This window comes from Anolis sagrei, chromosome 6, assembly GCF_037176765.1.
Source record: "Anolis sagrei isolate rAnoSag1 chromosome 6, rAnoSag1.mat, whole genome shotgun sequence".
NCBI lineage: Eukaryota > Metazoa > Chordata > Lepidosauria > Squamata > Dactyloidae > Anolis > Anolis sagrei.
This window is the reverse complement of record NC_090026.1, coordinates 83,991,073-84,016,809: the sequence shown is the minus strand read 5'-3', so window position 1 is coordinate 84,016,809 and position 25,737 is coordinate 83,991,073. Positions and strand designations below refer to the sequence as shown.

The 25,737-nt window shown below is 42.6% G+C and overlaps 1 protein-coding gene across 2 annotated transcripts; it reads right to left on the bottom strand.

Annotated features, from left to right (window-relative positions):
* Positions 1–10,024: 10,024 nt before the first annotated feature.
* EOMES (eomesodermin) lies at positions 10,025–24,247 on the bottom strand. 2 transcript variants are annotated; one of them, XM_060781889.2, is made up of 6 exons: positions 23,331–24,247; positions 15,879–16,033; positions 13,664–13,785; positions 13,241–13,399; positions 12,910–12,971; positions 10,025–11,764 (listed from the first exon to the last, which is right to left on the bottom strand). In XM_060781889.2, the coding sequence occupies exons 1-6, from the start codon at positions 24,077–24,079 to the stop codon at positions 11,029–11,031; spliced, it is 1,983 nt and encodes a 660-aa protein (XP_060637872.2). In that variant the 5' UTR covers positions 24,080–24,247; the 3' UTR covers positions 10,025–11,028. The 2 variants fall into 2 exon arrangements, with proteins under 2 accessions (XP_060637872.2, XP_060637873.2); XM_060781890.2 differs by having other exon boundaries at positions 10,025–11,707.
* Positions 24,248–25,737: the final 1,490 nt, after the last annotated feature.

Genomic DNA, 25,737 nt, shown 5'->3' with positions numbered 1-25,737 from the left:
ACCCTCTAAAATCGTAACAGTAAATAAAGAACAACCCTTAAAAACAGGGGAATTCCAGACAAGAAACAATCGGGGCCAGCGAATCACCTCCCAATAAAGGATTCCCCCAGGCAGTAAGACGTTTTGCCTGTATCTATAGAAGGCATCCTCAGAGGTTGTGAGGTCTGCTGGAAACTAGAAAAATGGGATTTATCTATCTGTGGAGATAAGGTGTTAATGTTTCAATTGACCACCTTGATTAGCATTTAATGGCCCTGCAATTTCAGGGTCTGGCTTCTTACTGCCCAGGGGAATCCATTGTTGGGAGGTGACTATTTCTTGTCTGGAGTTCGCCTGTTTTTTTTTAGTGTTGTTCTTTATTTACTGTTACGATTTTAGAGGGGTTTTTTTTCTAATACTGGTAGGTCTACTGTAATTTATTTATTATTTATTTATTTACAGTATTTATATTCCGCCCTTCCCACCCACCCTGTAGGGGACTCAGGGCGGATTACAATGTACATATACATGGCAGATATTCAATGCCAAAGACACACAACATATATAGACAGACACTCAGAGGCTATTTAACAATCCAGGTTTTTTTTTCCTGAGGGTATTCTGGCCACCAGGGGAGTTGTCCCTTCTTCACTGTCCATTTGTGACACTGATGAAGTACTTCCTCATTCTTTGCATGCTTGCTGGAGATTTTTATGGCCTCGTAAATTAGTTAAATTAGCCTCCCCACATAAGTGGTACCTAAATGTCCTACTTGACAGATGCAACTGTCTTTTGGGCTGCAAAGGTCAACAACAAGCTACACAAATTGGTCGGAAACTCACTCTGACCCGGGCTGGCTTCAAACTCATGACCTTTCAGTCAGTAGTGATTTTAATGCAGCTGACTCCCAGCTAGCTGTGCAAGTCCTTTGTTGCTGTCCCAATACCAGTATTTAAAAAATCATAACAATAAATAAAGAAGAACACTTAAAAACAGGGGAATTCCAGACAAGAAACAATCAGGGCCAGCTAATCACCTCCCAACAAAGGATTTCCCCCAGGCGGTAAGAAGCCAGACTTTGAAGCTGCAAGGCCATTCAATGACAAGCAAGGTGGCCAATTGCAACATTCACACTTGCCTCCAACAGACAAGAGTTCTTTCTCCCACCCTGGACTTTCCACAGATATATAACCCCAATTTTCCTAGTTTCCACTAACCTCACAACCTCTGTTTCTGTACCGGCTCTATAAATGGCTCTTTCCACCTGCTTAAATCACTCAAGAAAAAAAAATTAGATTCATTTTACAGGCCCTCGTTTTGTAGCCACTTCCTTCCTTCCTATAACGCTACCTACCGGTTTGGTGATTCGAGGGGTGAAGTTTGTGCTCGAGCTCATTTCCTTGAGGTGAGGTGTTTGTTTGTTTGTTTTGCAACAGAAGGCTTGCTGAAGACGAAACATCTCTGTCCGAGGACTGAGGACTTTGAAAGGAGACTTTTCAGATCTAACCCTTTATATGAAAACCTTTCGGGCTTCATTTACTTCCATGTATAGACACCGATTTCACTCCCGATGCCTTTTAGATGGTCTGAATTCTCTCTCCACGTGCCTTCAAGTCATTTTTTTTTACTTTGGACAGTTCTATCAGAGGGTTTTCTTGTCAAGATTGCCTTGGCTTTCCCCAGAGGCTGAGAGAGTGTGACTTCCTCAAGGTTTACATGGCTGAGCAGACATTCCGACCCAGTCTACAGAGTAACTCATATAGGATCATAGCATCATCGAGTTGGAAGAGACCTCATGGGCCATCCAATCCAACCCCCTGCCAAGAAGCAGGAAAATTGCATTCAAAGCACCCCTGACAGATGGCCATCCAGCCTCTGTTTAAAAGCTTCCAAAGAAGGAGCCTCCACCACACTCTGAGGCAGAGAGTTCCACTGCTGAACAGCTCTCACAGTCAGGAAGTTCTTCCTAATGTTCAGGTGGAATCTCCTTTCTTGTAGTGTTTCTACAAGAACCGTGTTTCTCATTGTATTTAAAGTATTTGATTTTCTGTATTGTCGAAGGTTTTCATGGCCGGCATCACTGGGTTGTTTTGAGTTTTCCGGGCTGTATGGCGATGTTCCAGAAGCATTCTCTCCTGACCTTTTGCCCACATCTATGGTAGGTTGTGAGGTCCAACCCCTGCCTTAGCTGTGGGCGAAACGTCAGAAGAGAATGCTTCTGGAACATCGCCATACAGCCCGGAAAACTCAAAGCAACCCTATTTGATTTTCATTTGGAAGGCTTAAGCGGCTGAGGGGAGAAAGGAAAGGGTCTGAGGCCAGGAATTATGGGAGTTGAAGTCCAAAACACTTGGAGGGGCGAAGTTTGCCCATGCCTGGGCTATATGATCAGTACAGATCCTCGTAATTCAGACTGCGTTATATGGACCTACACTGAGCATATAACGCGGTTCAAGCGGCATTGTATGACAGTGTCAATCCAACCTCTGCAGTGGGTTGACTAGATGACCTTTGGGGGTCCCTTTCAAGTCTATTATCCTGTGACCACTTTGTGGGCAGGAAGAGACTACTTTCTCCCTTTATTCTTTTCCTATAAAATCCCACTTCTATTGCTTTTTATGTCAATTTTATGTCCTTCTTTGGTTCCATCTGTATTTTCCAATGGGGAGGGCGTACTTTACGGCGACGTAAACCTCCCTCCCTGCCTCCCTTTGTTGCTGTTTTCCCACTTTGGGTTCAATCCTAATTCTATGGAAATCTCGACATGTGCATGGACAAATTGCCTGTTTATAAGGCTTTGTATAAAGCTTGAGTCCCCATGGGGAGAGAGGACGAGTTAAAAATAAAGTATTACTATTTATTAATTACTTATTATTATTAATTACTTATTGCTATATTATTAATTACTTATTATTAATTACTAATTATTATTAATTACTAATTATTATTAATTATTAATTGATACCTAACAAGATTAGTACACAGCAAACAAGATCACTATGCTGGCGTTTGTATTTGATCACACGTAGGACGTCGGACAATTTCCAAGGATCTAGGACAATAATAATAATAATAATAATAATAATAATAATAGCCGGGGGGGGGCTCGGGGGGCTTCAGCCCCCCCCCCCCCCCGAAATTTTCATGGTGGTTCGCGAAAAGGCCTTACTGGTGCATTATTTAAACTGTTATGTTTATTCATATCATGATCTGATCACCATACTCAATATATCCCATGTGCATGGGGATATTGGGGTAATGATACAAAAGGTTTGCTAGGCTAGACCCTCTTTCACTCAGACTCAGCCCCCCCCCCCGAAACTCAGCCCCCCCCCCCCCCGAAACTCCCCCTGAAAAAAAATTCAGCCCCCCCCCCCCCGAAACGAAATCCTGGCTACGGGCCTGCCGCCACCATCTCCCCAAGGGGACTCGGGGCGGCTTACATGAGGCCACGCCCATCAATACAATATACTTACTATAACACAAAAACACAACAGAATAAAAAATAAAAATAAAATAACCTAAAATACAAAACCAATGTAAATAAGCGACACAACAATATAAAATCAAAACATTACGACATTAAAAATGATCACGATGGGCAGGGCCAGTCTGCAGGGAGCAATGTAAAATAATAATAATAATAATAATAATGTATTGTCGAAGGCTTTCATGGCTGGAATCACTGGGTTGTTGTAGGTTTTTCGGGCTATATGGACATGTTCTAGAAGCATTCTCTCCTGACGTTTCGCCTGCATCTATGGCAAGCATCCTCAGAGATTGTGAGGACCTGATAACCTCAACACAATAATAATAATAATAATAATAATAATAATAATAATATGAGGATTTAAAGATCGAACTGCAAAGACTCTGGCACAAGCCAGTAAAGGTGGTCCCAGTGGTGATCGGCACACTGGGTACAGTGCCTAAAGACCTTGGCCTGCACTTAAACACAATCGGCGCTGACAAAATTACCATCTGCCAGCTGCAAAAGGCCACCTTACTGGGATCTGCACGCATTATTTGAGGATACATCACACAGACCTAGACACTTGGGAAGTGTCCGATGTGTGATCCAATTCAACAGCCAGCATCTTGTTGTGTTTCAAATAATAATAATAATAATAATAATAATAATAATAATAATGTCCTAGACTCTTGAGAAGTGTTCGACTTGTGATTTTGTGATACGAAATCCATCATATATATATATTGCTGTGACATACTCTGCTTTTGTGTCAGTAAAATAATAATAATAATAATAATAATAATAATAATAATAATGTCCTGGACACTCGAGAAGTGTCCTTCGTGTGATCAAATACAAAAGCCAGCATAGTGAATTTGTTTGCTGTGTACTAATTTGGTTATGTATCAAATAATAATAAATAATAGTAATTAATGATAATATGATAATTATTAAAATATTAATAATAATTAATAATAATAATAATTAATAATAATAATTATTAATAATGTGTCTCTCTTGGAGAGGCTACAGGGGCGCAATCTACAAGAAAAGGGGTTTATTCAGATCGGTTTCAAAACCGATTTCAAACCCATTAGAGGATCAAGGAGGAAGAGAAGAAGGAAGGAAAGGGGGGAAGAGAGAGAAAGGCTCTTCTAACCTCTCTCCGCTGTGTAAACAAGCAAGAAGCCACCCCCCCCCCTCCGCTCCCCTTGATCCCCCTTTAAACCCCCGACTTGTTTATCCGTGCCGGATTAATGAGATACACTTAATCGCGATTTGGCGTCTGGCACCCCCCCCCCCCCCTTCTCCTTTTCGGCCTTGCCTTCCTCCTCGCGAGGTGTTAATTGGGGCCAGCGAGGCACTTAGGCTTGCATTAAACAGTGTGAGAACTTTGCGAGAGGTGTTTTTTTCCCCCACCTTCTTTCCTCCTCCCCCCCTCTCTTTCTCTCGGTGGATGTGTTTGTTAACCACGCGATGGAAAAAAATAAAAATATATCTCGGTTGCGGGGGGAGGATGGCTTGCTGGGGAAGAGGGGACGGGGGCTGAGACACTCCAGGGCCAGAGGGAGAGACAGGCAACAGGAGGACGCATCATTGGGGACCCGGTGCCAGGAAATTGCTTTGGATGGACCACAGCAGCTCTAGTTTCGTAAATATGGGTATCATCGTTTTCTGTACATGCTAAAAGCTCTGTAGCTCAAAACCTAGCGCTGAGAGGGGAAAACTGGTACCATTTTCGGAATCAGCAGGTCAAATATGCCCATTTGTGGCACCAAAATGAAGCTCTTCTTAGGGAAAGGAGACTTTGAAGCACCGCTGCAAGAAACAAGGCTCTCCCTTTCTCCCCGAGTTACAAACATCCAGTTTACAAACGACTCAGAGTTAAGAACAAGGGTGAAAGAAATCGATCCATAGGAAGGGGAATTCACTCCTGAAAAAGTTGCCATGGGGAAAAGGAGGTCTCCACTGAAGCTTTGTCAACAATTCTTGTTTCCACAATAAGCCAGTTTTTTCAAAATCCAATGATCACAGGGACGGAAAGTGAGGTGAAATCTTCAGAACAGGGGCACAGAGAGCAAGACAAACACACCACAGGGGTGTTAGCCCTTCCCCTAAGCCACTTAAAACAATATATATACACACAATACACACACACATACACTATATATATATATATATATATATATATATAGTGTATGTGTGTGTATATATATGTGTGTGTGTGTGTGTGTGTGTGTAATGTGTATCTGTATATATAATGTGCGTGTCTATATATGTTTATATATGTGTGTTTGTATATATTTGTATATATATATATGTTTACATATATGTTTATATATATATTGTGTGTGTATATATATAGTGTATGTGTATATATAATGTGTGTTTATATATGTGTGTTTGTATATATTTGTGTATATATATATTTACATATATGTTTTATATATATATATATTGTGTGCATATATAGTGTGTGCATATGTATGTGTATACATAATGTGTATATATAAAATGTTTATATATGTGTGTATATGTGTGTATATATATACATACACTATACATAGTGTGTGTATATGTAATGTGTATGTGTATATATAATGTGTGTGTATATATATATAAAACGTTTATGTGTGTATGTATATATATATTAACATATATAATGTTTATATATATATAGTGTGTGTGTGTGCATATGTATGTGTGTTAGTATATATATTAGAGTTACACTTTTAAAATGTACCTGTTCCGACTTGCATAGAAATACAATGTAAGAACAAATCTATCTTGTTCGTAACTTGGGGACTGTCTGAATATATTTCTCTCCCTCTCTCTCTCTTTCTCTCTCTCTCCGAAAGACAGAAATTTCATCGATTTTGTCTGCACGAAATTATTTGTGTGTATTTGCCTATCGATTTATGGCGACTCCCATCAATGCCATGTTTTTGTTTTGTTTTGTTCCTGGCAAGCAATACTTATGCGATGTTTTGGCCCCTTCCTTCTCTAACCTACAGTCTTTGGTCCTCCTCCACCCAACCATTAAACAGGCTGGAGCAGAGAGAGTATTGCCTGTAAACCCCGCTTTCAGGCTTGGTCTCTTTTTTTTTGTTCCAAGGCTGCCGGTCGCAGTCTTATTTGGAAGTTTAAGAGGAAAGTCGCTCCAAAAATAAGCCTTTTGGACCAGAGGGGAAAATAAGTAAGTAGGCAAATACTCTTCCACTTCAATGTATTGTCGAAGGCTTTCATGGCTGGAATCACTGGGTTGTTGTAGGTTTTTCGGGGTATGTGGCCATATTCTAGAAGCATTCTCTCCTGACGTTTCGCCTGCATCTATGGCAAGCATCCTCTCTGAGGATGCTTGCCATAGATGCAGGCGAAACGTCAGGAGAGAATGCTTCTAGAATATGGCCATATAGCCCGAAAAAATCTACAACAATCCACTCTTAGAATCGCTCATGGTGTCTTACAATTGAAGAAATATATTATTCACACTGTGATACAGAGGATCCCGGGGAAAACAAATATACACAAAACATACATACAAACTACTTGATAACAGGGCTCGGATCGGAGGAAGATCCGGGAGAAAAAGAAGAAGCGACGATACATTTCCTATGTGGTCAGAGGAGAAAACGAACACTTTTTTTTCCTCCCAGATCGCCTGATCCAAAGCGCGTTTTCATATAGATCCAATATATATTAAAATACACAGCACATATATGCAGATATCAATGGAAATGGAGAACATTCCTCCAATATCAACCGACTGAGCTCAAAGCAAAGCCGCCCAGATGAAAATATCCCTTCCAACCGAGTCCCCGGTGGCGCAGTGGGTTAAACCCATGTCCCGGCAAGACTGACAGGTCGCAGGTTTGAATCCGGGGAGAGCGCGGGTGAGCTCCCCCTGTCAGCTCCAGCTCCCCATGCGGGGACTGAGAGAAGCCTCCCCAAAAGGATGGCAAAACATCAAAACATCCGGGCAATATCCCCTGGGCAACGTCCTTGCAGACGGCCAATTCTCACACACCAGAAGCGACTTGCAGTTTCTCTAGTCGCTCCTTTTGGCAGCCTTGCTATATAAAATCAGTTGGGTCTTCCTACCTGCAGTCTCACAGTTCCACAGTTAATTTCATGGATTTCCTCCAGCTGGGACAAACCAATAAGACATAATAATAATAATAATAATAATAATAATAATAACCGAGTCCCTCAGGTCTCTCTCGCTCTGAAGCACAATATCAGTCAGATTTCTTTCGCTTTTTTGTTGCTTTTGTTTAGTCAAAATGGCTTGAAAGCAAAACCGTCGCTGGTTTTTTTTTTCCGTGTCAGGAGCGACTTGAGAAACTGCAAGTCGCTTCTGGTGTGAGAGAATTGGCCGTCTACAAGGACGTTGGCCAGGGGACGTCCAGATGTTCTGATGTTTTACCATCCTTGTGGGAGGCTTCTCTTATATCCCCGCACAGGGAGCTGGAGCTGACAGGGGGAGCTCATCCACGCTCTCCCCGGATTGCTGGGGTGGGAGAGAAAGAGATTTGTGGAGTCCAGAAGGATCAGGATCCTCTCCCCTTCGGAAACCAAAGGCGCAAATCTGCACACCTCTGGATATATTCAAGCCACGAAGCGGGAGAGGATTGGGCGAAAGACTCCTTTCCAAGCCTCCGGAGCAGACACAGGTGTTTTGGACTTCAAGTCCTACACAATTCCGGCTGTTAGGAATTGTGGGAGTTGAAGTCCAAAACACCTGGAGGTCCGAATTTTGGCCATAGCAGCTCCGGAGGCTCCCAAAGAGCCTTCCCTGCACAGCACCAAGGATGGAGAGCCAGACTTTCTAGGCTCCGGAGGGCTGGTTTCGAGTCCCCACTCGGCCAAGAAAACCCGCTGAGTGATCTTGAACAAGTCCCAGCTTCAGAGGAGGGAGAAAACAAGCGCCCTCTGAATAATTCTAGCCGAGGAAAACATCTCGATAGGGTCGGCGCAAGTCGGAAACAACTCATCATTATCATCATCAACAGAGGAAGTCGTTCTCACAGAGGAAGAGACCAGACAGCCCTAGTGATTGGGTTGTAGGTTTTTCGGTCTGTATGGCCCTGTTCTAGAGGTATTCTCTCCTGACGTTTCGCCTGCATCTATGACAAGCATCCCCAGAGATTGTCTGGTCATCACAACCTCTGAAGATGCTTGCCATAGATGCAGGTGAAACGTCAGGAGAGAATGCTTCTAGGACATGGCCACATAGCCCGAAAAACCTACAACAACCCAGTGATTCCAGCCATGAAAGCGTTCCACAGCCCTGGTGATTCTTCCTCAATCTGCAGTCCCATATCTCAATGTAACTATTTAAATTGCCTCCAACAGGAGAGGATTAACCTGAGAGACCAAACTCTGAAATTCCATTGACTGCAAAGGAATGGGCTCCAGGCCCCTCCAGACAGAGTAACAAACATTCATAGGATTTACACCTCACCAGATAGATCCTATTGGCAGTCTTGCTATATAAAATCAGTTGGGTCTTCCTACCTGCAGTCTCACAGTTCCACAGTTAATTTTATGGACCTCCTCCAGTGGGGACAAACCAGTAAGACACCAGTCCATAGTGCACAAGCTGCCTCTATCTTCTCTTCTTTACTTAAGGCCCTTCCACACAGCCATATAATGCAGAAAATCCCACAATATCTGCTTTGAACTGGGTTATACAAAATACCATGGCCTAGTTTTCTCCCAGCTGCCCCAAGTTGGCAAAGGTGTCACTGTATCTAAGGCCCCTTCCAGATAGTTGAATAAAATCCCACAATATCTGCTTTGAACTGCCCAACCACAGTTCTGCCATATCTTGTACCCATACTGATACTTTCCTGGTTATCGTTTACTCTTGGATGATTCTTATTATACTTTGTGAGAAAATCTGATCAGTTGAGAACTTCTTAAAAGTTCAAATGGAGAAATTATGAACTGGAAAGTTTGGAGAATTCCCCCTTTCTGCTATAGATGCATTTATTATGTTTCTTCAAGTCAAATCTGACTTGCAACCTCAATGTATAATTTTCAGAGGATGGTTTCCAATTAGTTTCCAAAGCCAAGAAGGGATTTCAACCCTGGTCTCGCAGAATCATAATTCAACACTCAAGCCACAACACCATACAGGACCCTAATGTGTATCTATAGTAGTGTTTCCCAACATTTTTTTCCCTAAAGACCACTTGACCAGGGAGAACTCTCCAACATTAGTACCAAAAGAATCACAAATTGGTTTTTGGTCAACTTTAGATTTGGTTTGGTTATTTGCAGTGCTGATTCAGAAAATTGCATTGGATAGACCACATCAGCTCTAGTTTCTGATGCAGAACATATGACATCCAGTAGCCGCCATCAGATCACTCGTGGAAAACCATATTTAACAAGCCTTGGCACTATAAGAAGGTTTTGTGAGACCAGTTGCTCCTGTGTAGTAACCATGAGGCCGCAGACCATATTTTAGTTCTTGCTGACCACTGGTGGTCCACAGACCACAGGTTGTGAACCACCGATGTATAGCTACCATTATATACTTATACCAAAATAGTAAGAAACAGCTCCTACCATTGCAACACGTTTATTAAAAACCATATATGTACAGCCCAAGGTCCTCCCCAAATAAAACTAATGCTTTGTTTTTAAAAGTCTTTTGCCACTTCAACAGCATCTCATAAAATTATTTACAAACTGAGCAACAGGAGTCACAACACACTTTCCATTGAGAAGAGCTGAAACATACATTCACCACCTACCAATAAATAGATAATTTAATGTGCTCAGGGCAACAGTGCCCATTGTCAGATCAAACAGTTGTTTAAAGGAGAAACTCCCAATACACATCATCTTCACATATCCAGATTCACTGCCATGACTAGAACTAGAATAATTATTTTTTTTGGTCATAGTCTACGATATACCTAGACACAGAGCTGTACATGTAACATTGTATTTTGTTTGCCTTACCTTCGTAGGGCTTCTCTCTCTGCCAACACATTTAACGTCAAGTCGCCCAAGACAAGACAAAGGAATTTTTAATCCCTAAAAAAACATTTCAGTTCTTGTGAATTCGGAAGAATTTCTCTATAGGTAAAGTATCAGTTCTGAATATTTACTGCTACAACAAACCTAATGATTTTTTTTTCCAAGCCTGCTCTCTCCTTAACTCAGGGAACTTTCAGTCTGCTTGTTCATAAGAGTTAGCTACTGGCTGAACTGTGTCTTTTTTATCCCCTCCTTTTCCTGTCCACTAAGAAAGTCTTACTGAATAGTAAGATAGCCTTTAGACCTTTTCCTTCAAGTTTTCATCAAGGGGTTGGGAGACAGATCCATAGTGGGGTGATTTTTAGCCCAGGTGGAGAGGACAGTGCTACCCTACTTGTTCCCTTTCCTCCCTGTAATATTCAGTCCAAAGCTTTGGCACCTTCTCTCTAGAATTGCACAAGAACATCTCAGAAGGTGGAAGGAGCATTGATGCCACACACCTCTACACCACCACTGAGGAAGGATAACAATATATCATAGAAAACAGTCAGGTTTTCACCCAAGACGTGGGCTCTCAGTCCCTTTTACGAACTGGTATAGAAAGCATAGTAACCCATGCCTTTGGAGGTGTCCTTTCCATAGTCCTCTGCATTAATGTCCTCACACTTCATCGTGGGAGAGTTTTCATTGCTGGATGTGCTGGGGGAGAGCCTTCGCCTTTTGCAAGCCCCAGTGTAGACCCCAGAATCATTTGAATCTAGAGACTTGATAGATGGCGGAGTCTCTATCCAGGATGACCCAATTTCTTCCTTCACCTTCTCCTTGGGAAGCAGGTCTTCAGAGAAACCTGGGGGGCTGGTTCTTGAGGTCCAAGGTAAGCCAGCAGACATTTTCCTCTGATAAGAACCTCTGCTGCCCCATCCTGCCATAGGGGAGAATGTCGGGTCAGGGTAATATCCCAAGGCATGGGAAGTCTGGAGGGGAAGGGATTTGATACCATAAGGGAGTAAGGTACTAGAGGAATAATCAGTTTCGTAGGAGTTCATGTCCAATTTGTTGGCTCCAGCTTGCTGGACTGGAGTGACAAACCATCTTTGGGGGGGATTGGTCACTTCTTCATTCTGCTGAGGGGACAGCAGCCCGTTGGTTTGAGGGACAGTTCTTTCCCCATTATAGAATCTAGCAGGTGGCAGATTGTTGACAAATTGTTCCTGGAAGAAGGGCTGAACGCTGTACCGGGCTCCTGGGACGATCTGGTGGGATCTAGGAGAATCCGTGGGAGATGGAGTTAATCTGTCATTTTCTGAAGCTGTGTACATGCTACAAATACAAGAGAGAAATGCTAAGATGTTTTGCTCTTTACCAAATATTAAGCTCGCATAAACATGCAAGAAGGCTGAATCAAGCACTAAGGGTAAAGTCATGTTCATTCATTCTGGCTCAAAGAGTTTTAAGGCAACCCAAGTTAGGAGAAATTTTCTACTGGCTTTTACTACATGATGTGCACTTCTGTTGACCCTCTGAGTTAAAAAAAATGAAATCTATATCTAAAACATAAGGCAGGTATTTGCTCTCCTTCTGAACAGCATTTTTTTTTTAAAAAATCTGACAAATACTGCTGGTACATTTGGAATGATTTCTGAGAAGTCCAAATAAGATCTCATCCTACAGCTAAATTATTGTACAGTAATCTCGCTTATCCAACCATTGCTCATCCAACGTTTTGTATTATCGAACGCAGTCTGCCTCCCACCCGGATCCACAGCTGTTTCTATACATTGCAATGTTTTGGTGCTTAATTTGTAAAATCATAGTGTAATTTGACATTTAATAGGCTTTTCCTTAATTCCTCCTTATTATATTACATTTTCGCTTATCCAACACCCTGCCGGGCCAGTTTATGTGGATAAGTGACACTCTACTGTACTTTCTAACACCTTATCTAACTGTATTTACATCATAATATTATACATATTGACCGAGAAGTAATCTCACTGACTTCAATACATTTACTCACAGAAATGTGCACTTTTAGTATTAGATAATTTATTTTTATTTTTTTTATTTATTTACTATATTTTTTACCCTGCTCTATCTCACCCCAAGGGGGCTCAGAGCGGCTTCCAAATTGGCAGTACACACATAAACAAACAAATATAATATACTCATTCATTAAAATAAATAAAAATGAAAAATCATAGCATATCTATACATTAACATTGACTATTAAAACCATATAACTTATGTGCTGGGGAAAACACATTCTGTTTCATTCACAGCAAAATATGAAAATATTTTCTTTAAAAGTGTGGTTAATTGAGTTTATAAATGATTTAAAGTGGGGAAAATGAAAAGTGTGGCTTATGGCTAACTATTGATGGAAGCTTTTTTAAAAAATAAAATTTTAAATCAGAGTTTCTACAATATAATCAGCTATTTTATGTAGAAATCAAAATTCTACTTACGAATCATAGTTGTCCCGGAAGCCTTTTGCAAAAGGATTGTGGTCAATTTTAAGTTGTGTGATCTGGAAAATAAAATAGCATTGTCTATTAGACATGTCTCATAAAATAATCATTCCTTTTTTTGGAATAAAAAAAACCCTGAAGAAATGCATGCTAAAGAGCTCTTTTAATAGTTTTGCTAAAACAGATTTGTGAAAACATCATTTTAAATTATTATAATAATATTAAAACAACCATCTGCTTCCCATCCTATTTTTCTTAATTTAAGGGTGTATTTACATACTTACAGAGCATTTCATTTTTAAAAACCCCTCACAAATCTGATCCTTACATCTGTGTTCTGATATGCAGTGACAGCTATGAACTGTGTTTCAGGGAAGTTAAAGGTCTGCGTCTTAGAGGAGTCATTCATATCTTCAACGCCATCTTCTGTCACTTCCACAATATGAAGCCGAGGCTGATATTTGTGCAGAGACTGAAGAACAATCATCTAAAAGAACAAGAAACCCAGTTTTATCTTTGGCAGTCAAGCCACTGTCTGATTTGAAGAAAGTCTGGCCAAAATAAAAAAATAATAATCTGTCAAAATGTTCACAAGTACTTTCTACATCCTCCTGCCTGTAAGGTGTTACTGCAACAAGTTCAGAGAAGTCCAGTTCACCATAGCCCTGATCCCACTCATACAAATTTACAGCAGTTTGAGTATTTTCTATATCTTAATTTGAGGAAATGCAAACTAAGTAGTCAGTTTTACCTGTGTGTTATTGTTATTGGCTCCTTTATTATTGGTTAGTTTCAGTTTTCCAAAAGAGATTTCTTGCCTCATCCAGTGAGCTCCTGTGTTGGGAGATTCGGGATGAACATATACCTTGTTGCCTGTTTAGAGAATAAAAGGGGGGGAAAGAGGGGTCAGAAAAAAGTCTGTTTTGTCCTCCCAGTCTCACAAGAATGAGATTGCCATATCTAAAAGGTAGAAACAATAAGAAGAAGGTGTTCATAAACTTCAGCCAGTGAGCCAAGAATGGGATTAAAGCCATCCTTGGCTATTTTGCACATTTAGCTACTATGTCAAGAGCTTGCAGAGTATGTAATAAGACCAGGAATGTATAGCGAAAACCTTCATTTAGCATTTATTAATCTGAGGAACACCAAGGTCATTCAAGGAAGATAGATGCTTTTGAACTGTGGTGTTGGAGGAAAGTTCTGAGAGTGCCTTGGACTGCAAGAAGATCCAACCAGTCCATCCTCCAAGAAATAAAGCCCGACTGCTCACTGGAGGGAAGGATACTAGAGACAAAGTTGAAGTACTTGGCCACATCATGAGGAGACAGCAAAGCCTAGAGAAGACAATTATGCTGGGGAAAGTGGAAGGTAAAAGGAAGAGGGGCCGACCAAGGGCAAGATGGATGGATGGCATCCTTGAAGTGACTGGACTGACCTTGAAGGAGCTGGGGGTGGTGACGGCCGTCAGGGAACTCTGGCGTGGGCTGGTCCATGAGGTCACAAAGAGTCGGAGATGACTGAACGAATGAACAACAACAACAAGGTCATTCAAACTCACCCACAAAATGTGACTCTCCTTAGCATTCACAACTCAGAGCAAGGCTTGCCATCTTGGATTAAGACATAAATCCCAGAACTGGTGTGTGTGTATCTCAGCCTAAGGGCTGAGAAGGGCGGTATACAAATATAGTAAAATAAATATTGGGGAGATTAGTCTATCTGAAATATTATGTCAAAATTGGACCACAAATTCAAAATTGTCTTGATGTTTTGAAAATTGTGGAGAGAAAATCTAAATGGAGAATCATTATCTGTTTGTTCTATTTAACCTTGAATGTTTATTATTGGGATTTGTATCATTCTACTTGTGCTTATAATAATAAAGGGTAAGCTGAAGAACCGACATTGTCCATCCATAGACACCTCCAAGGTCATGTGGCTGGCATGACTGCATAGAGCTCCCTTACCTTTCCCACCGAAGCAGTACCTATCAATCTATTCACATTTGCATGTTTTCAAACTGCTAGGTTGGCAGGTGCTGGGGCTGACAGTGGGAGCTCATCCCACTCCTCAGATTCAAACTGCCAACCTTTCAGTCAGCAAGTTCAGCAGCTCAGCGGTTTAATCCATTGTGCCCTGGGGGCTCCGTTTATAATAATAATAATAATAATAATAAAGCATAATTTAATAAATAATAATACAATATTTTATTTTATTTTATTTTAAATTGGTTTATAATAATAATATATAATATCATAATAAAATAAAAATAATATTTAAAAAATCCAAATACAAAATTGGACTTTTTGAGCCCCCTAAGGATTTATCCACCAGGAGTGTACTTATATGATAATTATTTTGTTAAGGATCCTCTAATTGTTTCCAACTTCAGCTAAATATTGTTTCAATGTAATGTATTTTGTTTGCATTCAAGAAAAAAAAATCTTATATGGCAGTAGTCAAACCAGTCCATACTATAGGAAATAAAGCCCGACTGCTCACTGGAGAGAAGTATATCTTTGGCCACAGAATGAGAAGACAGGAAAGGTTAGAGAAGATAATGATTCTGGGGAAAATGGAAGGAGAAAGGAAGAGGGGCCGACTAAGGACAAGATGGATGGAAGGTATCCTTGAAGTTACTGATTTGACCTTGAAGGAGCTGGGGGTGGCGAAGGCAGGCAGGGAGCAGAAAGAGTCTGAAGCTACTGAATGAATAAACGACATAGTCAAAACAGATAACAACCTGCCTGCCAAGTTGGAGTTCCACAGCCTAAAACAATTTTGGGATCCCTGTAGAAGCCATACCTAGATGATGAAAGGGGATTGCTACAAAGAGTATTATATCTATAATTAAAGGACACACAGTAAGTGGAATTTCCTATAAGGTTGTTCTGCCTGCTCCAGAGTGTTATGAAACCCTATCTGCCATAGGAAGGAAGGTATTGAGGTACTTCAGTCTCACTTACCTTGCATGTTGTTGTCGGCCTTGCCACAGGTCACCCATTTCCCCCCCTGGAAACGCCAGTGGTTGGGGTCTGCCAGTATCACCTCCACAAAGACATTGTAGTGGGCAGTGGGGTTGAGGCCTGTGATGTTGAAGCTCAGGAAGGGAAACATTCGCCTGAGAAATAGAGAGAGGAGACAGAGAGGGAATGCTTTGGGGGCTTGCAAGAAAATGGGGAAGAGGAGAGGTAGCCTGTGCCAGCTCTGTGCCAGGCACCCCCCACTGGCATCTTTGGCAGCCTCTCTGGCCTTGGCTAGCACCTGGGCAGGAGAAGGGAACACAGATGGCAGACTCCCCTCCTGGGTTTTATATTTAGAGAGAGGCTCTGAGTCTCTCTCTCTCAAGGCTGCAGGAAGGGGGGAAAGAAAGAGAGTAGCCTCCCCAAGATCTGGCCTGCTCTGGCCTCTAAAGAGGTGAGAACATCTGACCCCCCCCCCCATTCCAGTTTTGTGACAGACATTTCCCAGTTCCTAGGGGATGGGATTTTGTTCTTGTCCCCTCCCAACACACTTTGAGGGGGATTCTTTCAGGAAATCATTCATCACACCCCTTTCACTGGCCTGTGCCTCAATTGTTAGATCAGTTCCTGGATATTATTTGACTTGATTTCAATAATAATAATAATAATAATAATAATAATAATAATAATAATTTTCAACAACAACAACAACAACAATAAAAGACTCTAACACAAGCCAGTAAAGGTGATTCCAGTGGTGATCAGTACACTGGGTGCAGTGCCTAAAGACCTTGGCCTGCACTTAAACACAATCAGAGCTGACAAAATTACCATCTGCCAGCTGCAGAAGGCCACCTTACTGGGATCTGCACACATTATTCAGAGATACATCACACAGTCCAAGACACTTGGGAAGTGTCTGAAGCGTGATCCAATACAACAGCCAGCAGAGTGATCTTGTTTGCTGTGTACTAATCTTGTTGTGTTTATAACAACAACAACAATTTTATTCTTATATTCCATTCCATCTCCCCATGTAAGACACTTGGGGTGGCTTACATGGGGACCAGGCCCAGTAAAACAAAATTAAAATATAGCACCAAAAATACATTGCATTATACTAAATTAAACAATTATGAAATAATAATAATAATAATAATAATAATAATAATAATAATAATTTATTTCTACACTCTTTCTCCCTGAAGGACTCAGGGCAGTCTACATATAAAAGGGGAAACATTCAGTGCCTCAAAATAGGTACAAACACATCAAACCATACAGAAAAATGGCACCAGTTTTCCCCTATCAGGTCTGCTTTTTGAGATGCAGAACATGCCATTTATCAGTTGCCAACTGCCCACCCATGCAAAATAATGATAGCCATATATAAGAAACTAGAGCTGATGTGATCTAGTCAATGCACTTTTCAGAACCAGTGCCCAAAAAATCTCCAGGAACAGGCCTAAAAACCAAGACATGGTATGTGTATATTCTCTAGGTTGCACAATAATCATTTAGGAAAGGGGTCTTGTTGGTCTCAGTTTCCCCTTCCTTCTCCCAATCAGCCTGGAGTGTGCTGCAAAATAATGACACAGAAGACTGGGCCCCTTCCACACAGCTGAAGAAAACCTCACATTATCTGCTTTGAGCTGGAATATATGGCAGTCTTTCCCCCCAAAATGTAAGACTTGCTTTCTTCCTTCCTTTCTAAATTTACATTTTGAACTTGGAGATTAAGTGGTTGTGAAATTCAAAGGCAGTGCTTTCCTTTGATCAATGAAAATGTCAAGTCCAAGGTCAGCTCTTCCACCGAGTAATGAAACAGTTTTGAAGAAGTATAGTTAATTCTGTCTAGGTAAAGTAAAGGTTTTCCCTGATATTATGTCTAGCCTGTCCCAACTCCCTAGCAATGGAGCCAGCATGACTGCATGGAGCGCCATTCCCTTCCTGCAGAAGTGGTACCTATTGTTCTACTCACATTCGCATGTTTTCGAACTGCTAGGTCGGCAGAAGCTGGACCTAACAGCAGGAGCTCACGCTGCTCTCGCATTCGAACTCTCAACCTTTCAGTCAGCAAGTTCAGCAGCTCAGCGGTTTAATTCTGTGTAGCACTGGCAAAAATAAAGTGCGGCGAATGGAGACTCTTTCAGGGTCCTTCCACACACCCATAATATCAAGATAGGATAACCCACAATATGTGCTTTGAACTGGAATATCTGAGTCCACACTGCCATATATTCCGGTTCAAAGCAGATAATGTGGGATTTGAACCAAAATCTTCAGGCTGCATCTACACAGCTAAATAATATTATTTAGCTGTGTAGATGCAGCTTGAATAATATAGTAATTCTGAATAATAATCCTGAATAATAATATAATAATAATCCTGAAAATAATAATAATAATAATAATAAAGATTCTGCCTGAATAGTAAAAAATAATATTTAGCTGTGTAGATGCAGCCTGAATAATATAATAATTCTGAACAATAATCCTGAATATAGTAATAGTAATAATACTCCTGAATAATATAATAATAAAGATGCAGCCTGAATAAAAAAAATATTTAGCTGTGTAGATACAGCCTGAATAATATAATAATTCTGAATAATAATACTAAATAATATAATAATATAATAATAATCCTGAATAATATAATATAACAATCCTGAACAATATAATAATAAAGATGCAACCTGAATAATAAAAAATAACATTTAGCTGTGTAGATGCAGCCTGAATAATATAATAATTCTGAATAATAATCCTGAATAATATAATAATAATAATAATAATAATAATAGATGCAGCCTGAATAATAAAAAAATAATATTTAGCTGTGTAGATGCAGCCTGAAGATTTTGGTTCAGAGAGTGATCCTCTGCGTCGTGACTCCGGAATACAGCTTACTGCACTCTTTGGGGCTTAACCTTTAAGTAGATCCAATTGTTCCCTTGCTGAATAGTAAGAACCAACATTACTGTAACTACCAGGAGAAGGGTACAAATCCCCGCTCGGCCATGGAACCCTGGAGAAATTACATGCTCTCGCCAAAGGGAAAACAATGCAGGCGAAACGTCAGGAGAGAATGCTTCTAGAATATGGCCACAAAGTGGGAGTTGAAGTCCAAAACATTCCAACCCAATTTTCCCAGTTCCAACAGACCTCACTACCTTTGAGGATGCTTGCCATAGATGCAGGCGAAACGTCAGGAAAAATGCCTCTAGAACATGACCATACAACCCGAAAAACCTCCAACAACCCAGTGATTCCGGCCATGAAAGCCTTCGACAATATAGTGACCAGTTTGTCAGAGAGTCGCCCTAAATTAAAAGCGACTTCAACGCACACACTAAACGTGGAAAGATTCGGAAGAGGACTATAGTATTGGAGAAAAGACTATCATCACACTAGAGGGAAAAAAATCCACTTAAAATCCTGCCTCCTACAGAATTCTGGGGTTTGTCGTGTAGTGAGGCTGTTAAAGGCTCCTTCCTAAACTACAAACCCCCAAATTCTGCAGGAGGCAGAAACCGGATTTTAAGTGGATTTTTCTCTCTAGTGTGATGAAGCCAAAAGTCAGAACAGCCGCCGAAGAATCGGGGTATTTCGACACGCTCGAAAATTGGACAAAACAAGCGCGGATCTGAAAGGATTCACTCCGGATTTCTCTCTTTAACCCTCCCGTGGCATAGAGAGTGGGTCAAAAGTCTCAAAAGGGGTTCAGTATTTAATAACTCTCCTGTTCTTAATTAGCAACACCACTGCAACATATACAGGGCATTAATGTTACAATATTAAATACAATATTTAATATTACAATATTTAAAAAACTTACAAATCCAGCCTAATGTGTCAAGCTACAATTCCCAGGATTCAACAACATGGGACCCTAGCAGTTCAAGTGGTGTCAATATGCAAAAATTATCAATGTACTTTTAGTAGTGGGTGGGCCCACTTGGTCCCCTGCCAACCAATATTTTGAGACCTAGGTCCTCAGTGTATTGTCGAAGGCTTTTATGGCCGGAATCACTGGGTTGTTGTCGGTTTTTCCGGGCTATATGGCCATGTTCTAGAGGCATTTTCTCCTGACGTTTCGCCTGCATCTATGGCAAGCATCCTCAGAGGTAGTGAGGTCTGTTGGAAGTAGGAAAATGGGTTTATATATCTGTGGCATGACCAGGGTGGGGCTAAGGACTTCTGTCTGCTGGAGCTAGGTGTGAATGTTTCAACTAACCACCTTGATTAGCATTTAGTGGCTTGGAAGTGCCTGGGGGAATCTTTCGTTGAGAGTGATTTGATGTACCTGATTGTTTAGGTCCTCACTTTGACAGAGCCGACTTAAGTCCTTGGCTGGATCCACACAGATCATATAAGGCAGCTTGGATTGTAGATCCAGCCTCGGTCAAACTACAGCTCCCAGGATGTGTCTTTTTTGTGTGTGTCAGAGGCCTCAAGTCGCTTCTGGTGTGAAAGAATTGCTTCAAGGACGTTACCCAGGGGACACCAGGATGTTTTACCATCCTTTGGGAGGCTTCTCTCATGTCCCCTGCATAGGAAGCTGGAGCTGACAGACGGGAGCTCATTCCCTCCCCAGGATTTGAACCTCGAACCTTCGGGTCAGCAGTTCAGCCGGCACAACGGTTTAGGACGTTGCCCATCCCACGATGTGTCAGGTTTTTTTTGTGTGTGTGTCAGAGGCCTCAAGTCGCTGATGGTGTGAGAGAATTGGCCGTCTGCAAGGACGTTGCCCAGGGGACACCAGGATGTTTTACACTCCTGTGGGAGGCTTCTCTTATGTCCCCGCATAGGAAGCTGGAGCTGACAAATGGGCGCTCACCTCCGATCTTCAGGTCAGCAGTTCAGCCAGCACAAGGGTTTAACCAGTTGCGCCACCGAGGCTCGTGATCTGTCAGTTCAAGTGGTGTCAAACACCTTCTCCCAAAAGAAGTTACTTTAGTCTCGGCTCAAGAACAGAAAGGACAGCAAAAGAGGGTTAAAACTGGGTTTAAAGCAATAAGAATGTGGCATAAACAAACACCAAGAATTGGGAAGGCCTGGAATGTTCTCTAATTGGAGGTCAGCTTGTTGCCAATAGCACCATGGATTCTGATGGGGCAGGAATAGCGGCAGTCCCCAAGTTACGAACAAGATGGGTTCTGTAGGTTTGTTCTTAAGTTGCATTTGTATGTAAGTCGGAACAGATACATTTTTTAAAGCACAACTTCAGCCATATATATATGGCTGGGCAATCCATGGTTCTAAATGGTTCTAAAGTACTTACAAAACTAAAGTGCGGGTGGTGAAAATTTCAGAACTCTAACAAAACTTTCAAAATTTAATTATTATTTCATAATTGGTGATTTTTATGATAGAACCAATTAGGAACTGCCATTTATAATGAAATTGTGTGTGTGTGTGTGTGTGGTGTAGCTTTGGATAGCATAGAGCTGTTTTATGTCAATTGGTGTTATTAATATTTATAATTGTTAATGTATTTTATGTGTGTGTGTTTTGTTTTTTTTGCACCATCATGTGATGTTCTTTAAGCCGCCTCGAGTCCCTTTTGGGAGATGGCGGCCGGGATATAAATAAAGTTATTATTAGGTTCTTGTGGGTTTTTTTCGGGCTATATGGCCATGTCCTAGAGGCATTTTCTCCTGACGTTTCGCCTGCATCTATGGCAAGCATCCTCAGAGGTAGTGAGGTCTGTTGGAGTTATTATTGTTGATGACACTCCTATGGTGTTGGTTTTGCTGTCTGTCTGCGCCCCTGTTCAGAAGTCTTCATTCACCTCATTTTCTGTCGCTGTGAGAATGGGATTTTGAAAAGTTTGGCTTGTTGTGGAAACAAGAATGGATGAGAAAGCTTCAGTGGAGACACCTTTGCCCCACAATAATTCTTTTGGGAGTGAAGTTCCCTTGCTAGGAGCAGATTCCTCTCACCTCCTGTTGTTTTACCCCCTTCATAACTGTGAGTTGTTTGCAAGTGGGCTGTTTATACCCCGGGGACTTCCTGTAAGAACAACAGGGTGTAAGAGTGAAAGATGTTTTACTCATGACTTATTGGATTGTTTTTTAATTATTATTTTCATCCCGATGCTTAATTCTTTGTTGTAGGTTGACTGTTGTTTCTGTGCATTACCTTGTAGTGAGTTTTCCGGACTGTATGGCCATGTTCCAGAAGCATTCTCTCCTGACTTTTCGCCTGCATCTATGACAAGTATTATTTTGATGTAATTCTATTCATTTGATGCATTGAACGCTTTTTGTTTTGTGTCTGAAAACCGTCCTGAGTCTCTTGGGGAGAGAGGATGGTCTAGAAATAAAGTATCATTGTTATTATTATTATCGTTTTTATTATTTATTAAGTTATTTTTCAATCACGGAATCTTGTATTTTGATCTCAAAAGTCTGACGTTTGTAAGTCACGAAAGGACCCAGTGCCAAGACTCTATTTCTGGAACAGGCATGGGCAAATTTCGGCCCTCCATGTGTTTAGACTTCAACTCCCACAATCCCTAACAGCCGGTTGGGACTTTTTGGATTTCAAGTCCCACTATTCTTAACAGCCGGTTGGAATGATTTAGACTTCAACTCCCACAGTTCCTGACAGCCGGTAGGAACGTTTTGAACTTCAACTCCCACAATTCCTGACAGTCGGTTGGAATGTATTGTCGAAGGCTTTCATGGGTTGTTGTAGGTTTTTTCGGGCTATATGGCCATGCTATAGAGGCATTCTCTCCCGACGTTTCGCCTGCATCTATGGCAAGCATCCTCAGAGGTAGTGAGGTCTGTTGGAACTGGGAAAATTGGGTTGGAATGTTTTGGACTTCAAGCCTCACAGTTCTTAATACCCGGTTGGAATGTTTTGGCCTTCAAGTCCCACAATCCCTAACACCCGTTGGGAATGTTTTGGACTTCAACTCCCACAATTCCTAGCACCCGGTGGGAATGTTTTGGACTTGAAGCCTCACAATTCCTAGCACCCGGTGGGAATGTTTTGGAATTGAAGCCTCACAATTCCTAGCACCCGGTGGGAATGTTTTGGAATTGAAGCCTCACAATTCCTAGCACCCGGTGGGAATGTTTTGGAATTGAAGCCTCACAATTCCTAGCACCCGGTGGGAATGTTTTGGACTTCAACTCCCACTATTCCTAACACCCAGTGGGAATGTTTTGGACTTCAACTCCCACAGTTTCTAACACCCGGTTGCAATGTTTTGGACTTCAACTCCCACTATTCCTGGCACCTGATAGGAATGTTTTGGACTTTCACAGTTTCTAATACCCTGGTAGGAATGTTTGGTACTTGAACTCCTACAATCCCTAACAGTCCAAAACCCCTGGAGGGCCGAAGTTTGCCCATGATTATCCTGAAGACAACCAATGCCAGGAGAGACCTCTGACGACAACCCGTATTAATTCTCAGCATATCCCTGGCGCGCCTTACCTGCCCTGCTTGGTGATGATCATCTCGGTCTGATGCCGGTGGAACTTGAGCCAGAGCGGGCGGTTGCAGAGGAAGACTTGGGCGCGCATCCCTCCGGCCACGGCCAGGGCGCCCAACCCTCCGCAGGAGGAGCCCGCCGAGGCCGGGTAAGGCCCGTAGAGGCTGCCCGGAGGGGCGCCCTGGCCGTACTGGTAGGCGCCGGCGAAGGGGGTCCTGCTGGCGAAGCTGCCCGGAGCCGAGAGGACGGAGCCGTAGGGGTAGCGCGCCCCTCCGTTGCCCACTCCTCCTCCTCCCCCACCTCCTCCTCCTGAAGGATACATGGCACCCGATTGCGCGCTTCCCGCAGAGTAAGGGAAAAGGGCGCAAGGGCCGCCCAACTCCGCGCCTCCAGGAGGGCCTGGAGACTGCAAGTAGTACCTCTCCGGACTCAAGCCGTCCAAAGAGTAGCGGGAGGGAGCAGGAGGAGGGGGTGGAGGAGGAGGTGGTGGTGGTGGAGGAGGGAGAGCTTCCTCCTCGGCTGGGCAAGGAGAAGCTTTGCGCCCGGAGTCTTTGAAAGGCGACGTCTCCCCAACCGATGCCGCCACCGCTTCCGTCGCCTCGCCCAGCATCCCCGACGCCGCGTTGAACTTTTTCCCGCCTTTCTCCAAGTCCAGCCGCGGGGAAGGAGGGGCGCTGAGGTGCCTCCTCCCTGCGCCCTCCAGAGGGAAAAACGGGGCGCCTGTCAACAGCGGAGGCTCCCCCAACTGCATGTTTCTCTTCCCGCCTCGAGAAAGTTGGAGAGAGCCCTCCTCACCTCCCCGCTCCCTTTCAAACCCTCCTTCTCCTCCACGTCGTCCTCCTCGAAGCCCTCATTCAGATCTAAGCCTTCCCCCTCTTTGCCTTCTTTCCTTTTTTTTTTTTGCTTCCTTCCTTCTTTTCTTTCCTTCAATGCCGGCGGCCCGGAGTGAGAGCGCTTCTTATAGGCGCTGCTCGGCCCCAGGGGCGGGGCTTGGAGGCAGCGCAGATCCCGCCTCCTCGCCCGCCGCCCCCATTGGCTGCCCTCGGAGACGCTAATTTAATTAGGCAGGGACTAATTGGGAAGCAAGTTCACCTGCGACTCCGCAAGGCAAGACTTTCCCCACTTTTTTATTATCCCCGAGAAGACAGGTGTCTTTGGCTAGACGGACGTTGGCCATTTGATGCAGTTTGGGCAGTGTAGACCAGGCATGGGCCAACTTGGGTCCTCTATGTGCTTTGGACTCCAACTCCCACCATTCCTCACAGCCTCAGGCCCCTTCCTTTCCCCCCTCAGCCGCTTAAGCGCTTAAGCGGCTGAGGGGGAAAAGGAAGGGGCCTGAGGCTGTGAGGAATGGTGGGAGTTGGAGTCCAAAGCACATAGAGGACCCAAGTTGGCCCATGCCTGGTGTAGATCCATACATAGAATCATAGAGTTGGAAGACACCTCATCGGCCATCCAGTCCAACCCCCTTCTAAGAAGCATTCAAAGCACCCCCAACAGATGGCCACCTAGCCTCTGGTTAAAAGCCTTCAAAGAAGGAGCCTCCACCACACTCCGGGGCAGAGAGTTCCACTGCTAAACAGCTCTCACAGTCAGGAAGTCCTAATGTTCAGATGGAATCTCCTTTCTTGTAGTTTGAAGCCATTGTTCCACGTCCTAGTCTCCAGGGCAGCAGAAAACAAGCTTGCTCCTTTCTCCCTATGACTTCCTCTCACATGGCTATCATGCCGGCTACATAACCTTGGAAGTGTCTACGGACAACGCCAGCTCTTCGGCTTAGAAATGGAGATGAGCACCACACTCCAGAGTTGGACACGACTGGACTTCATGTCAGGGGAAAATCTTTACCTTTACTATCATGCCTCCTCTCAGCCTTCTCGTCTTCAGGCTAAATATGTCCAGCTCTTTAAGCCGCTCCTCCTAGGGCTTGTTAACTGTTGGGAATCAAGGGCTGTTAGGCTCAAAAATAACCCTCACTTGGGGTGATTCCACAGAAGCACAGTTCATTACCAGCAAAAGCTTACCTGTACAGAGCAAACACTGGTTTCCATTCAACAGGATGGGACAGGATTGCAGATCCACAACTTCATAGGTTCCAAAAATATAATATGTTTATTAAAGTCAAAAGAAATCCATTCTGGATAGGAAAGCTTCTTGGAGATCACTAGATTCATTGAGCTGTGTTCTAAGGAAAAGAAAAAGGGGAAAAAATTAACAAAATAGCCATATCTACTACATTTTACCTGGATAATGGTAAGATGTCTCTTCGTCTAGAAGAACAAAGGAAGAAGAGAGACCCAAAAATGGAAACAGGCTGCATGGCCAGCCCAGGGCAATAAAAATACCTTTAAAGAGGAAATTATGTCTTCCCTGAAGAGATCACATTGCTAAGTATTCAAAGGGGGAGGA